The sequence below is a fragment of the Mobula hypostoma genome, chromosome 17 (assembly GCF_963921235.1).
Source record: "Mobula hypostoma chromosome 17, sMobHyp1.1, whole genome shotgun sequence".
Lineage (NCBI taxonomy): Eukaryota > Metazoa > Chordata > Chondrichthyes > Myliobatiformes > Myliobatidae > Mobula > Mobula hypostoma.
The window spans coordinates 40257600-40274370 of NC_086113.1; the positions used below are offsets into that span (position 1 = coordinate 40257600).

General features: G+C 42.4%; 1 protein-coding gene across 1 annotated transcript in view; it reads right to left on the reverse strand.

The window, feature by feature from the left end:
* Window positions 1–16771, reverse strand: part of pdcd6 (programmed cell death 6) — a 33472-nt gene that overhangs the window by 1139 nt on the left and 15562 nt on the right. Inside the window, exons 3-5 of the mRNA XM_063069762.1 lie at window positions 16132–16176; window positions 4257–4415; window positions 1189–1298 (exon numbers count right to left, since the gene is read on the reverse strand). Coding sequence (XP_062925832.1) covers window positions 1189–1298; window positions 4257–4415; window positions 16132–16176 — 314 coding nt within the window. The remainder of the gene's footprint in view (window positions 1–1188; window positions 1299–4256; window positions 4416–16131; window positions 16177–16771) is intronic.

A 16771-nucleotide genomic window follows, 5' to 3' on the forward strand; every position in this document is an offset into this window, starting at 1 on the left:
CAATTTCAGATAAACTGCTCCGTCTATTTTCTCTCCTGAGCTACCTAGTTCCTTGTACACCCACACTCACTACTCCCAACACTTGTCACCCATTTTTATTTTCTGTCAACTTCCCAATCCATCTATCCATTTCCTACACATTCCTCCCATTGGTCTGTTACCATCTGCCACTACACTTGCTTTATTTAAATCCCATGCTCCTTTCCTATCAGAGCCCATCTTCGCTGGCCTTTTGCTTTCATCTGTCACTGTCCAGCCTGTCATATTTTCCCCCACTCATCCATACACCTCCCTATTACTCCTCATCTGGATCCACCTATCACTTGCCAGCTTTTGCTTTACCCCTTCCTTTCACCTCTTTATTTTGGTCATTACCTTTCTCGTATTTAAGATGAAGAGTCTCAACTTGAAAATTTTATTTAGATATACAGTGCAAAACAGGCCCCTCTGGCCCAACAAGCCACACCATCCAGCAACCACCTATCTCACTCTAGCCTAATTACAGGACAACTTACACTGACCAGCTAAACCTACCAACCAGTATGTCTTTGGACTGTGGGAGGAAATTAGAGCACTTGGAGGAAATCCACATGCTCACAGAATGGGCGTACAAACTTTCTTACAGAAGATGCTGGAAATCAATTCCATGCTCGGAGCTGTAATAGCATATTACTAACCACTACACTACCATGGCACACTAATATTAACTATTTTCCTCTACAGTTGCTATCTGACTCATTGAATTTCTCTGGACTTGTTTGTTACTTCATTCTACTATCCTGCATTTTCATCAATTCCCTATCCAACACGAAATTCTACCACACCTACATTTTTAAGCCAAGAAAGAGGGAAAAAACAGGATTGGGAGCTGATACAATTAGAAATGCTAGTGTTAACCTCCTAATTCTGTGCTGTTGGCTTACAGTTGTGATTCAATATAGATAGTGCTGCAGTGAGAAATGATCATTTATATACAGGCTGTACAAATCAGGTAGGGGCAACACTACGTACAGTAATTTACTCAATTGTTATTACCAAATACTATTTTCTATCAACACTTCCATTTTTTCCCCAGGAGACTATTGTCTGTTTAATTCATAAGTGTTATCTCCAAATCAAAAGTTTATCACATTGCCTCCAAACTTTGGCTTGTAATGGCAGGGTTTTTGCAAATTGTCTAAAACTTACCTGAAGGACAATGCAGCACTGAATAAAATCATCAAAGGCTACCTGCCCTCTTCCTTGCCGGTCAAATTTGCTAAGAAGAACATTGTAGAATTGATCTGACAGGCGGTACCCTAAAACAAAATGTTTACAAGTATGAACAGTTTTTTTTCATACCAATCTTTAAACGTTTCAACTGACATCTAAGTTCATATACACAAATGCAAATTAATCTAAATTGAAATGTTTTAAAACCATGAATCATATAGCATAGAGAGATGAAGAGAGTTTATACACAAGAGTCCAATACAACCCACCATTCTGTTTCAGAATATTGGTGGAAGAATCTGTAACATTAAAGGGGATAGGACAAAAATAGATTAAAATCCTCAGTCTTGTGCTGAATGTGCAACTGCTGTTGGGTTTGAATATTTCTGAAATTTGATTACAGTTCTATCCTAAAGTCATTTAAAAAAAATAAGTACATGCATCCAAGTGTTGGACAGTGAAAATTCTAGAATAAACCTCCAAACTCACTATATAGCTTTAAACACATTGGATGGAACTTTCACTTGAAATAGTGCACTATTGTAACAGACTAAGAACTCAACTAGACCATGCAGTCTGCTCAGATTTCATAGCTATTAGTCCCATTCAAATCAGTGGAAAGAAATGGCTAATTTCATACATTAAGCTACAAAACTTAATTCTGTTTAAATATAGACAAATATTTTAGTTTTAAAATGTATAAAATTTTTAAAATTCAAAGATTCAAAGTACATTTATTATCAATGTATGCAGTATACAACCCTAAAATTTGTTTTCTTGCAGACAGCTATGAAACACATTTACAAGGATGTTGCCTGGATTGGGGAGCATGCCTAATGAGAATAGGTTGAGTGAACTCAGCCTTTTCTCCTTGGAGCGACGGAGGATGAGAGGTGACCTGATAGAGGTATACAAGATGATGAGAGGCATTGATTGTGTGTATAATCAGAGGCTTTTTCCCAGGGCTGAAATGGCTAGCACAGCAGGGCAGCTTTAAGGTGCTTAGTAGTAGGTACAGGGGAGATGTCAGGGGTAGTTTTTTAAAATTAAAAACACAGAGAGTGGTGAGTGCGTGGAATGGGCTGCCAGCAATGGTGGTGGAGGTGGATATTATAGGGCTTTTTAAGAGAATCCTGGATAGGTACATGGAGCTTAGAAATTGCCAAGGTTACCCATAGCCCTCTATTTTTCTAAGGTAAGGACATGTTCGGCACAGTTCTTTGGGCTGAAGGGCCTGTATTGTGCTGTAGTTTTTCTGTTTCTAAAGAAAAATAAAACACCCAATGCGCCATAAAAAGAAATCATGAAAACGGCAACAAACGAATTACACAGAATATTAAACATCACACTGCAGAGTCCTTGAAACAGTCTAGGAATATTCAGTTTAGTTCAGTCCAATTTAGCACTGTGGCGTTCATTGACTGCAGGCCGCCGCAATCAAAATCATGCAAGATAGCAATAAAAAAAAAGGATTAACAAGAAATCAGAAACACATAACATGAACTGCAGAGTCCTCTAAAAACAAGTCCAGTCCACAAATCGCACCAAACATTGCCCAGTCCTGACACCTTCCTCTGACAGCAGTGAGCGAGGCGGAGAGGAAGACTGGTTAAACACAGATAGACAGTGCTGAATACCCACTTGTCTTCTGCTCTCATCTTGCCAATTTTAATCTTGCTTAAAGCTTTAATCGTCAAGTTGGTCGAGAATTGGAGCCAATGATGGGTTCACACTCCGCCACTAGGCCGCACACTTAGTTTCCAACTTTGCTCTCAAGCATGCTGAATTCACTCAATGATAGCAAGAGTGCCAGATTGCTCAGTCGGCCCAAAAACACATTATCAAAATGTAAATTACACGCTCCAATCGCACACAAATTAGTAACAGAAGTGTATTTAACGTAAGAAGCATTTTTGTGAACTATCTGCAGGATGTTGTCATTAGTCGCATTGGTTGCTGGCACCATCTTGCCCTGCTTCTACTTATCAAATTGCAAACCTCATTTTATAAAACTTGTGCACATTAAAGATGTCAACAAATGCTTAATCTCAGTGACTGTGGTACACCAGAGCAGAGTTTCCACTAGATATCAAGCCCTTTCCAGAACAGCAGCCAGATATTTTCATCAGACAGACTAGGAGAAGATATGCAATCAGCACATGCTAGCCATACAATCACCAGAAAATTCAGCTCCTACCTTAGATTTAGACCAAACTAATTACGACATTTCTTAAATTAGAACTTTTCACTTTCTTTCTTTTTTTTGGCGTGCGCCTGCATGCGCAAGTGTGTCCGCGCGTGTGCATGCATGCATCCGTGATGATGTCTTTTGCATGGCTTTTACAAGGTGCGGAGCGAGAGAGAGAGACTGTGTGGTGTACCACTCCTCACACAGACATTTTCACAGTATTTTTCCCTTTATTTTACGAGGCCGAGTTCAACCCGGCACGGATGGAAAGCGTACTCGGAGCGGACCCGACTGGTTTCAAACGTGGGAACCTCCGCTCCCGGGTCTGGCGCCAATGTCATTGCGCCACCAGCCGGCCCAGAACTTTTCATTTTCAAGATTGTGACCAATAAAAATTGTAACATCGGATAACAAAAATGCAACAGTTCTGGCTCCAGTTAACTAAAGTAGTAATCTGCAAGTCCTGTAAAATAAATGTAATTTCCAAAAACATGCATTATGAGACAGTTGCCTTAGTTGGGTTAAGGAAAAAACATTTATCAGGCTCAAATTGCATGCAACTATATAGCTATTAAAACAATTATCCAATTACAGCATACCTGGAGAAAAATCATCAATATTATGCATCAGAAAAAAAAACTCACTCAATAAAGGCTTTTGAATAAAAATGCAGAGATTTCATTCTCTCAAATTTTGCTCAATTTAAAATTTCATTGACTGACAGCTTAGCATTTCATGATCCCTTGGTTTCAGAATACTAAGCTAGACAAGGTAGTAATAAACTTACATTTGATAATCTTCCATTTCAAGTCAGTCATTTATTATTGCTCTAGTTATAATAAAGTAGATTACTTACCAAAACTTGATAAAGCCTGTTTCAATTCATTCTTGTCAATGAAATTGGAATTATCTCTGTCGTAAGTTCGGAAAATGTTCTGCCAGTCATTTATATACTTCCAAAGACCCACAAATTCATTGAAATCCACTCCTCCTCTATTATTCCGGTCAAACATTCCTGTATTTACAATGAAAGTAAAACAGGCAATTTTGTTATGACATTTACAATAAGAACACAAAAGAAAGGAGTTGGCCACTCATCTGCTTGAGCCCCTCTGCTATTTAACAGGATCATGGCCAATCTCATCTGGGTTTCTATATTGCTATCCTGCTCCCTTCACATACAAGTTATCCCCAGATCATTAATGTTCTCTTCCTTATAAATCAGAAGTCCAGCCGTGAACTGAATTTTCATGTGGCAAAAGATGCCTGCAGCTCCACAGCAGCCAACAAATCCTGAATCAGAATCAGCTTTAATATCTCTGGCATAAAATGAAATCTGTTGTTTGCAGCAGCAGTACATTGCAATACATAGTAAACTATACATTACTATAAGAAATATAGTACATACTATACATTACAATAATATATATATTTTATATATATCTATAAAACAAAATCATACAAAAAGAGGAAAAGATAGAAAAAATATGGTGGTATTGTACATGGGTTTATTGTTCATTCAGAAATCTGATGGCAGAGGGGAAAAGGCTATTCTAAAATGTTTCATAAGAGTATTCAGGCTCCAGTACCATCTCCTTCATGGATGTAATTTGAGGACGGTATGTCCTGGGTGATGGGGGCCACCTTTTGGAGGTACTGCTTTTTGAAGAGGCCCATGATTCTGGGCAGGCTAGTGCCAATGATGGAACTGGCTGAGTTTACAGCCTTCTGCAACTTTTTTCAATCCGGTGCAGTGGCCCCTCCATATAAGAAGGTAACACAACCAGTTAGAATGCTCTCCATGGTACACCTGTAGAAATTTGAGTGAGTCTTTGGTGACATACCAAGTTTCAACATCCTGTTGAAATATAGCCACTTCTTTGTAATTGCATCAACATGTTGACCCAGGCGAGATCTTCAGAGACATTGACACCCAAGAACTTGAAACTGCTCACCCTTTCCACTGCTGATCCCTTGATGAAGAATGGTGTGTGTTTATTTCTCGACTTCCCCTTCTAGAAGTTCACAATCAATTCCTTGATCTTATTGACATTGAGAGCAACGTTGTTGTTGCAACATCACTCAACCAGCTGATCTAGCTCACTCCACATCATCATCTGAAATTCTGCTAACAATAGTTATGTCATCAGCAAAATTAAATATGGCATTTGAGCTGTGCCTAGCCACAAAGTCGTGGGTGTAGTGAATGTGGAGCAGTGGGCTAAGCACGCTCCTTGAGGTGCGCCAGTGTTGATTGTCAGCGAGAAGGAGATGTTATTTCCAACTACGTTGACTTGTGGTTTCCCGATGTAGGCGGCAAGGATCCAGTTGCAGAGGGAGATGCAGGGGTCAAGGAGCTTGTTGATTAATACTGAACACTGCAGCAGTACATTGCAATACATAGCAAAGTGGTGTTGAACACTGAGCTGTAATCAATAAACAGCAACCTGACATGGGTACTGCTATTCAGGTGATCCAAGGCCAAGTGGAAAGCCATTGACATTCCATAGACCTATTGTGGCAATAGACAAATCGCAGTAGGTCCAGGCCATTGATTAGACAGGAGTTGATTCTGGTCATGACCAACCAGGTTGAGTCGGTGGTGAAGAAAGCGAATGCAATGTTGGCATTCATCGCTAGAGGAATAGAGTATAGGAGCAGGGATGTGATGTTGAGGCTCTATAAGGCACTGGTGAGACCTCACTTGGGAGTACTGTGGGCAGTTTTGGTCTCCTTATTTAAGGAAGGATGTATTGACGTTGGAGAGGGTACAGAGAAGATTCACTAGAATGATTCTGGGAATGAGAGGGTTAACATAGGAGGAACGTTTGTCTGCTCTTGGATTGTATCCCTTGGAGTTTAGAAGAATGAGGGGGGGACCTCATAGAAACATTTTGAATGTTGAAAGGCATGGACAGAGTGGATGTGGCAAAGTTGTTTCCCATGATGGGGGAGTCTAGTACAAGAGGGCATGACTTAAAGATTGAAGGGCGCCCATTCAGAACAGAGATGAGAAGAAATTTTTTTAGTCAGAGGATGATGAATCTATGGAATTTGTTGCCACGGGCAGCAGTGGAGGCCAAGTCATTGGGTGTATTTAAGGCAGAGATTGATAGGTATCTGAGTAGCCTGGGCATCAAAGGTTATGGTGAGAAGGCGGGGGAGTGGGACTAAATGGGAGAATGGATCAGCTCATGATAAAATGGCAGAGCAGACCCGATGGGCTGAATGGCCGACTTCGGCTCCTTTGTCTTATGGTCTAAAACAACCTCTCAAAGCAATTCATCACAGTAGATGTGAGTGCAACTAAGTGATAGTCGTTGAGGCAGCTTGCCCTGCTCTTCTTGAATATTGGTATGATTGTCGCCCTTTTGAAGCAGTGGTAACCTCCAACTGTAGCAATTAAAGACTGAAGATGTCCTTGAACACACCAACCAATTGGTTGACACAGGTTTTCAGTGCCCTACCAGGTATACCAGCAGGGCCTGATGCCTTGCAAGAGGTCATGCTCTTGAAATATGTTCCGATGTCAGCCTCTGAGACAGGGATCACTGGGTCAAGAATTTGTACAGGTGTAGTTTTATTCTCCCTTTCAAAGCATGCATAAAAGGAGTTTAGCTCATCTTGGAGTGAAGCATTGCAGCCAGTCATAATGTTAGGTTTTGCCTTGTAGGAAGTAATGGCCTGCCAAAGTTGACATGCATCCAATTCCATCTCCAACTTCAATCAGAATTGTATTTTCACTATTAAAAATGCCTTCCGTAGGTCATACTTGGACTTCCCGTATGGTTCTGGATCACCAGTCTTGAATGCCACTGATTGGTGGCATAGTGCTCCGTGTGACGTGGCAGCACATTACAGTAGCTCCATGTGTTTGTCTTAACATTTTTTTTAACGTGTTTCATTCATTTGTTTTTGTACAGGCTAGCAATATTGCAAAATGGACATTAATCTGTTTAAGAACTTTTTCACCATGCTTTTGGCTCTTGGGATACTTGATTCCATTGAGTGCTTTGACCACAATAGAGGCGGTAAAACTGTGTGAATGAGGGAGTAGCTCCTAGCAGCTAGGAAGCAAACTTTGCTTGTCCAGAAGCTCGATATTCTGGACGAGCTAAGATGGAGATACTGAGGCTGCAGATCGGGTAAAAAGTGGCACAAAAAGAGATGGAGATATAAACCATATCGCCCGTCTATCATTATGGGGAACGTAAAATCGCTGGCAAATAGAATGGAGGAACTGGCAGGACTCACAAGGACACAGAATGAATATCCGGGATGCTGTGATATGTGTTTCACCAAGACATGGTTACGCAAGCAAATCCTGGGTTCTAACGCTACTGTGAATGGGTTTCCGACGATACAAACAGAGTTAATCTACATTTTGGTAAGAGGAAGGAAGATGGGCTTGCTGTGCTTGTGAACAACAGATGGTGTAATCCTGTCATATTTCGGTGAAAGAATGAATCTGCATTCTGGACATCGAACTGCTTGCTACGAGTTTGTATCTGTATTATCCACTGCACGAGTTCAGCCACATCATATTGTTCGTTGTCCACATTCTGTTTTCCTGACAAGGTTCCGCTGTTGCGTGTGAAGTCATACACACGACCATTGTGAGTCTCCAGACTCAACACCCCAATGCATTCATTGCAGTATCTGGAGACTTCAACCATGTGTCTCTCTCAACAACCCCACCCACATTCAATCAGTTTGTCAAGTCCATAAGAGAGGAAATAAAACATTGGATCTCTTGTATGCAAATGTTAGAGATGCATACAGCTCTACAGCCCCCCCCCCCACTTGGAAGATCAGATCATCTCTGGTTCATCTCATGCCCTTATATACAGCCAAAGTACAGCAAAAGCTAGCTACCACTTAGATAGTAAAGAAATGGCCTTCCGAGCCCATTGAGGCCTTGAAGGGCTGCTTTGAGGTTACTGACTGGAATGTGCTTTGTGAACCTTATGAGAAGGACATTAACAGACTTACTGATTGCATCACAGGTTACATCGACTTCTGTGTGGACACTGTAATACTATCAAGGACTGTTCACTGCTTCCCCACAACAAACCATGGGTCACCAGTGATCTAAAGGCTTTTTTCAACCATAGAAGGAGAGCCTCTTTCAGGAGACAGGGAGGCATTGAAATGTACAGAGGGAGCTAAAAGTGAAGATCAAGGAAGCTGAAGAGGAATACAGGAGAGAGCTGGAGAATGAGCTTGGGCAGTGTGGAGACGCATGAAGAATATCACTAGCTACAATCAGCCTAGCTGTAGAGCCTTGGAATGCAGCTGTAAATGGGCTAACGAGTTAATCCAATTCTTCAATAGGTTTGACAACTGGCCTCCTGTTCACACTTTCTCAGCACGCCAGTCCAGATGCCGAGGCATCCAATGCTCCCTCAGCACCAATGCCTCCACTCCACCCCCCTCCTATCCAACACATGAATGAACACTATCTCAACCTTTAGACAGCTACCACTGCCTACATCCCTTCCTTTCTCTGCACCTACCATCCACACCTCCACATACTAACTGCTATCATCTCAATCTTCACCTTTCCCAGCCTCTACCTTCCACAACTCCACAGTCTTCATGGACTCATCTTCACTACTGAGCCAGTGAGAAAGTCTCAGACACAGCAAAGCATTGGGACGAGATAGTGTGAACTCCAAAGTTCTGAAGGAGTGTGCTGAGTAGTACTGTGGAGTTCTCCAGCGCATTTTCTATCTGAGTCTCAGCCTGGAAAGGGTCCAGACTGTGCAGAAAACATATGCCCCGGTACCCAAGAAGGGCCAACAGAAAGTCTTGAATGGCTACCATCCAGTAGCCCTCCCCACACATGATGAAGGCCCTAGAGGAGGCTGGTCCTGGCTCACCACCGACCTGGTCAGGTCAGCCCTCGATCCCCTACAGTTTACCCACCAGGAGCACATTAGAGTCAACGATACTGTCATCCACCTGCTGAACAGAGCTGACACCCATTTGGATAAGCAGGGCAGCACTGTGAGGATCATGTTTTTTGATTTCTCGAGTGACTTCAATACCATACAGCCCTTATTACTAGGGTGATATCTCTGTTAAATGCAGATTGGCACTTTCATTATATCATGGATAATGGACTATCTGACTGGCAGATCAGTTTGTACAGCTTCAGAGCTGTGTGTCAGGCATGGCTATAACCAGTACTGGGGCCCCACAGGGGACTGTATTGGCTCCCTTCCTGTTTACACTGTATATGGAGATGGGGAGGAGAAGATGGCGGTGAGACGCAGCACGCGCGGCTGCTCCGATATGATGTCGTATTTGTTAAGTAGGTACTGTGCACAATCCTGATTTGATGGAGACAGACGTGAAAGCACGGAGGAACATCTGGAGAAACTTCTGAAATGCCTGATTCACTGCTGCTGCTACTGTGCAATCGAGAATCTCCAGAGGGGAAGGTACCAAATCCTCGGCTTTGCCTATTGCCTGTTGCCGAGGTCAGGGTCGGGGTCAAAGCACTCGGCAGAGATGGTGCTCAGTGTCAGAGGGCTGGTCAGAGGCTCGAAGTTTTCGGACGGACTCAAGAGTCGGCTGTGGTCGGGTGCTTCCAGGGTGCTGCATCGGCAAGTTTGCAGCATTGGAGGTTCATGGCAGGAAGACAGTTTCTCTTCCTTCTACCGTCTGCGTGAGATGATGGGACTTTCGAGAGATTTTGAGACTTTTTTTTTACCGTGCCCATGGTCTGTTCTTTATCAAATTACGGTATTGCTTTGCACTGTTGTAACTATACGTTATAATTATGTGGCTTTTGTCAGTTTTTTTAGTCTTGGTTTGTCTTGTGTTTCTGTGATATCATTCTGGAGGAACATTGTATCATTTCTTAATGCGTGCATTACTAAATGACAATAAAAGAGGACTGTGTGTCCTCATAATCTAATCTAATACATTGAACTTCAGATACAACACTGAGTCACATCATCTTCAAAAATTCTCTGATGACTCTGCAATAGTTAGGTGTATAAAGAGGATGGGAGGATGAATACAGGGCCCTGGTGGAGGACCTTGTCAATTGGTGCAAGCTGAATCATCTGCAGTTCAACATTGGTAAGACAAAGGAGATGGTGATGGACTTTAGGAAGACTAATCCTGCATTGCTCCGTGTTACTATTGATGGTGAGGACATGGAGGTGGTGAGGACCTACAAGTACTTGAGGGTGAACCTGGTTGACAGAGTTGAGTGAAACACCAATACAGAGGCTGTGTACAAGAAGGACCAGAGCTGCCTCTACTTCCTGAGGAAATTGAGGCACTTTGGAGTATGTAGGCTACTCCTTCACATGTTCTACCAGTCTGTTGTCGCTAGTAGAATCTTGTATGTGGTGGTCTGCTGGGGCAATAGCATCAACGCCTCCGCTCCTCCCCCCTCCAATCCAACACATGGATGAACCACAGTATCTCAACCACAAAAGAGAGAACACAAGAATCATTCTTGGTGGTCTAACAACGGTCAAGTGTGTTGGCTCTTCTGGGTTCACGGTTGATATGTTAGTGGTAGTTGGTCAGAGACGCCTTCCAGCAGTTCTGGTTGAAATATCCTGCAATGATAGGGAAGACATCAGGGTGCACTGTTTTGTGACTGCTAATCACAGTGCTCAGCTCCGCCAGTGCCCGCCTGACGTTGATCAGTGGTGGAATGTACAACGCTACCTGGGTGACAGCAGAAAACTCAGCAGATAAAATGGATGACACTTGAATACATGTTCCAGGTCAGGTGAGCAGAATTGAGATAGAACCACCATCTGTACATTACAATGAGTTAACTATGAAGCACATTTCCCCTCCTCTCCTTTAAAAGACTCAATTGTTCTGCCTTTGCAGTGGATGGTGAAGCCCTTGGGCTGCAGTGCTGCATCAGATATGGCAAGGAAGCCACATTTCCATGAAACAAAGTGGACAGCAATCCCTGATGTCCCCGATACTATAATCTTGCTCTGAGGTCTTCAACACACATCAAAGTTGCTGGGAAGAGGTACAGTCAACGTTTCAGGCCGAGACCCTTCGTCAGGACTAACTGAAGGAAGAGCTAGTAAGAGATTTGAAAGAGAGAGAGGGAGGGGGAGATCCAAAATGATAGGAGAAGATAGGAGGGGGAGGGATGGAGCCAAGAGCTGGACAGGTGATTGGCAAAAGGGATATGAGAGGATCATGGGATAGGAGGCCCAAGGAGAAGGTAAAAAGGGGGGGGGGAGCCCAAAGGATGGGCAAGGGGTATAGTCAGAGGGACAGAGGGAGAAAAAGGAGAGTGAGAGAAAGCATGTGCGTATATAAATAACGGATGGGGTAGGAGGGGGAGGTGGGGCATTAGCAGAAATTAGAGAAGTCAATGTTCATGCCATCAGGTTGGAGGCTACCCAGACGGAATATAAGGTGTTGTTCCTCCAACCTGAGTGTGGCTTCATCTTTACAGTAGAGGAGGCCGTGGATAGACATGTCAGAATGGGAATGGGATGTGGAATTAAAATGTGTGGCCACTGGGAGATCCTGCTTGAATTTCTAGCATCTGCAGAATTCCTCGTGTCTGAGGTCTTCAATTTTATTTTCCAGAGACTACATTCACAAGCAGAATAGTAGGGAATGGGGGTCTATAGGCTCTGTGTTTCAATCATACCTCTCTCTCTCTGGTTATCCATCCCATAGGATGATGATGGTTCCTTTCACTTAGTTAGTGGAGTTCGTACCCCACTCCTCAGAAAGTGACAATGTGTGCGTGAATGGATTTTAGGTGAGTAGGGGGTTGCACAGGTCTAGACCCACCCTCTCGACATCCTCTCCTGGATCCAGCAGCATGGTGGGGTCCGAGACGGCTGGGGGAAGTTCTGTTGTAGTGAATGGCCAGACCAAGCTTTGATGCAAGGGATGCCCTTTCCACGCTTCATGGCATGTGTTTGCTAGATGGCTATTGACCCTACGAGAGGGTTCATCCGCCCTTTGACAGGTCTTGTTTTTCGTCCGGCAGGGTGTCTAGCCACCCTCCTCACCCAGGCAAGCCTGGTGGGGGAGCCGGTTTAGTTGCCGAACACCCGACCATGCAACAGGTAGTACTGGGTTACATGGCCTACAGCCCAGCACACCTTCTACGCTTCCTTTCTCTTAAAGGGGAACTGCACTCACGACCTGAGTCTGCCAATTTTGAGGAAAGATATGTTTTTTTTTTAAAACGCCTTAAACGATGTTACTTCCTGAAATACCCCTGGTTGTGACTGTGGATTTCAACTGTAGTAGCCCTAAATGGAAATATTTGTTGATTCCCATCACAGCTGCACACAAAGTTGTCACTTACCAGTGCCATCTTGATTCATAATAAGCAGTACACAAGTCACACACTCGTATAGTGGGGAGGAACTGTAAGCATCAACTCGCCTGCAGTTCAAATGCATTTTATTCACTAGATTGACTAAATTGGCTGACTCCAACTCTGTAAAACACAGGCTGAATGACAACTGAAAGAATTTCCCCCACACCTGCTCTCGTCATTTATCTGTCAATCCCCACGGAATATTTCAATTAATATCACCCTTCATCCTTTTAGATCCTAATGAGTATAGGCTCAACCAATCAAATCTCCCTGTACTTCAACCCCTCCATCTCAGGAATGAACTTACTGCACATTGCCAAAAGCACAAGCATGCCTTTTCTTAAATACGGAGATCAAGTGTGTACCTAGTACTCCAAATAACACCTCATCAACACTGTAGTATCACAAAACATAATAAACACTTTATTGCAAGGATAGGAAGATTACTTGCTCTACCTGCATTCCACCTCTGTGTTTTATGTATTAGAACTCACAGATCCCTTTGCACTTCAACATTTTGTATCTCACACTAAATAATAAATTGTTTTCTTATTCTTCATTGGTGGATAATGTCAAATTTTACAAAATTATATTTAATTTGACCAGTTTATTGCCCACACATTTAATCTATCTACGTCCTTTAGCAGGCTATGTCCTCAATTTGCCAATCTTTGTTTTATCAGCAAATTCGTGAGAAGATGGCAGCGCGCCGTGCGTACGCAGCCCTCCAGTGAAAAATGATGTTGTATCTGTTAAATAGGGGCTGTGCACAATTCTGATTTGATGGAGAATGGACATGAAAGCATAGAGGAACATCTGGAGAAATTTCTGAAACGCCCGTTCGCTGCTGTCGTTACTGTGTGGTCGGGAATCTTTTGGAGGGTAGGCCTCAAAATCCCCGGCCTTGCCTGCTTTTGGCGACCAAGAAGGAGGTTGAATTGTTCGGCAGAGATGCCGCTCAGTACTCGGTGTTGGAGAGCTGATCAGAGCTCGAAATTTTCGGATGACTCAGAGTCAGATCGTGGTCGGCATGGTAGGGAGAGTTTTTCTTTCTTCTCCCATCTGCATGAGATGTGGGACATTTGAGAAACTTTGAACTTTACTGTGCTCACAGACTTTCTTCATCAAGTTATGGTATTGTTACACTGATCGTAACTATATGCATAATTATGTGGATTTGTCAGTTTTTTCAGTCTTGCTTTGTCCTGTGTTTTGTGATATTACACCAGAGGAAATAATGTATCATTTCTTAATGCATGCATTACTAAATGACAATAAAAGGGGACTACGTGTCTTCATAACCTAAATTTGGCTACCGTACTCAGTGCCTTCATCCAAACGTAAGGGGGTTTCAACTTTTATGTTACTGCGGAGGCTAATTAAAATGGCATCTTTGTTATGTTAATGTGGGGAATGCGGCTTTGTTGTGTTAAACGCTGAGAAAGTTTGCGCTAGCAGTTTGTTTTGGTTTAGAGGGTGATAAGAGGGTGCTATTAACCAATTGGGATAATTGTTATGGTTTTGGTGTACTTGAAGATACTGCATGCGTGGGGTTTTGGGGCAGAAGGCGGGAGAGCGAGACAGAGGATGGACGATGTGCTGTGATGTCTGCTAACGGGGTCGGACCCTGAGGAGAGCGTTCAGCGAGGAGACGGAGACGGACTCGTGTGGAGCGTCTGGTCGACCACCGTCGTTGGTCCCAGGCGGCCGGTCGAGGTGGTCCGAGGGGGTCGCAGGGTGAAGAAGAAGGTTCTTGAGCTCCAACGGTTTTTGTGCACGAAGAGATTGAACTTTGATAAGTGTGGCGCCTTTTATTTTCCTTTTATATTTTATTCTCTCTTAATTATATAGTTCCAGTAATATCCATAAACTGTAAATCATTTAATTGCATCTGGTGTATTGTCTGTTATTTGTGCGGGGTGGGGTACCTCACACAGCATCCACACAAACGAATTATCCAGTTTGCCGGGGCCCAGGCTGTTTCCCTAGACGACAGTGAGTCGAGCGACCCTGATGGTTGCCGGGGGGGGGGGGGCGGGGGCGGCTAAACAAATAATTACAATGGACTATTAAAAAGTTGTGGCCCCACTACCTGGTGATTACTAATTTAAAAATAATCCACTTATCCCAGTATCAGCAATGATAAAGATTCAGTCTCACATCTCCAGAAACCCAGGTTCAATCCTCATCTCTATTGCCATGTGTGGAGTTTGCATGTTCTCCCTGTGGCTGCATGGATTTCCTCTGTGCATCTCCACCCATATCCCAAAGACATGCAAACCGTAGGTTAATTGGCCTACATGAAAACGTGTAGACAAGTGGTGGGATCTGGAAGAAAAGGCAGCTGATGGGAACATGTGAGGATCAACAACAGGATAGGATTGGTGTAAAAACAGAGGTTTAATGGTTGGGATGGATTTAGCCATTGACTGGCTAAAGGGCCAGTTTCCTTTATTACTCTATGACAATGTTCTGTTAGTTAGGCAATTTCCATCCATGTCAATATGTTCTCCCATCCTATGTACTCTCATTGTTCGGTAATCACGTGATGATATCATATGCCTTCTATAAATTGGTTTTCTTCGATCTGCACTATTTACAATATCCATAAAGAACGCTAGCAAATTTGACAAGTACTCTTACATAATCCTTGATGATTCTGCTTGGCTGCATTATGATTTTCTCAATGTCCTACCATTTCTTCCTCAATAATGGACTCCTAATTCAGATTCAGATAAGAACCCACTTTCCTGCTTTCTAACTCTCACTTACTTTGAACAGAGGCATTACATTTGCAGTTTCTAATTTTTCTGACACTTTGTTAAGTTGCAACAGACCCATCCACTAAATTTTGTCAGCCACTTCCTTTAAGATGCTATTATCAAAGGACTTGCTGGCATTGAGAAATTATGATAAATTTACAGCATTACCAAAATCACAAATCAAATTCAGTAAATTGCAAAAACATCTCTTATGCTCCTTCTCTATAAAGGCAACATCGGTCAGTTTGTTAATTGGCTAGCTTGATATTGCTCTTTAGGAATTATTCATCAATACTATGGAACAAAATATTATTTGATCTTCAAATAATGAAGTTTCTGTCACAGTAATCTTTTCCACCCATTTTCCTATCCCAACAATTAGTTCTACAGAGGACTTTCAAGTTAGAACTTTAATTATTGATAAACTATCAGCCTTCGTAACCACTGATTTCCTGGATTTAATGCATCTCTTTCCTTTATGCAAGCCTTTTTATTTTCCTTTGTGAATTTAAAGCAAATCTTTCCCTGCAACCTTTAAAACAAACTGAAATACAACTCAAGTATTTTTATTTAAGAATTACTCCCACTTACAGCCAGTAAATCACATGAAATGAATACATGCTTACCAATGATGGATCGAATAGTCTTCGGATTGAAAGGTGTCCACGTCCCTGAATAAGTACAAAAATACTGCATCATTTTAGGACAGATATAATTGCCTATTGTTTTCGTTAGTTCCATACCAATTGCAAGTGCAGCAAAGAAATCAGATAACATATTACCAGGGTGGACTAGGAAGAAGCCCTTGAAGTAGCAGCATGACACTTTTCAATCCATTTAGCATTCTTGCCAGTATTCCAACTGTGCATGCCAATGCAACAGACAATGCACGTTATATCCTGCTAGCTTAGTCTCATGAAAAAAGCTTCCAAAAAAGTTCCAAAAGTTATAATTTTTATTTATATTTTCACTTTCATGGGTTGAAATGGTTAGTTCTTCATTTTCTTAAATCTCCATCTAGCTTTACCTATTATGTAGGTCAAAGATGAAAGCATCAGTGTGAGAATGAAACCAAAATTCTGAATTTTGAATTGAGCGGCTACAACTTCTCTGCATGTCTTACAAATATTATCCAAATTTGCAGACGAAGTGAAGTTACATCTAGTTCAGTTTAATCTGTGGAATCTTGTTATACCAAATTAATTACTGGTTGCCTACATGAGGCACCTCCACTTGTAACACATTTATTAGTTGCAAAGCACTATG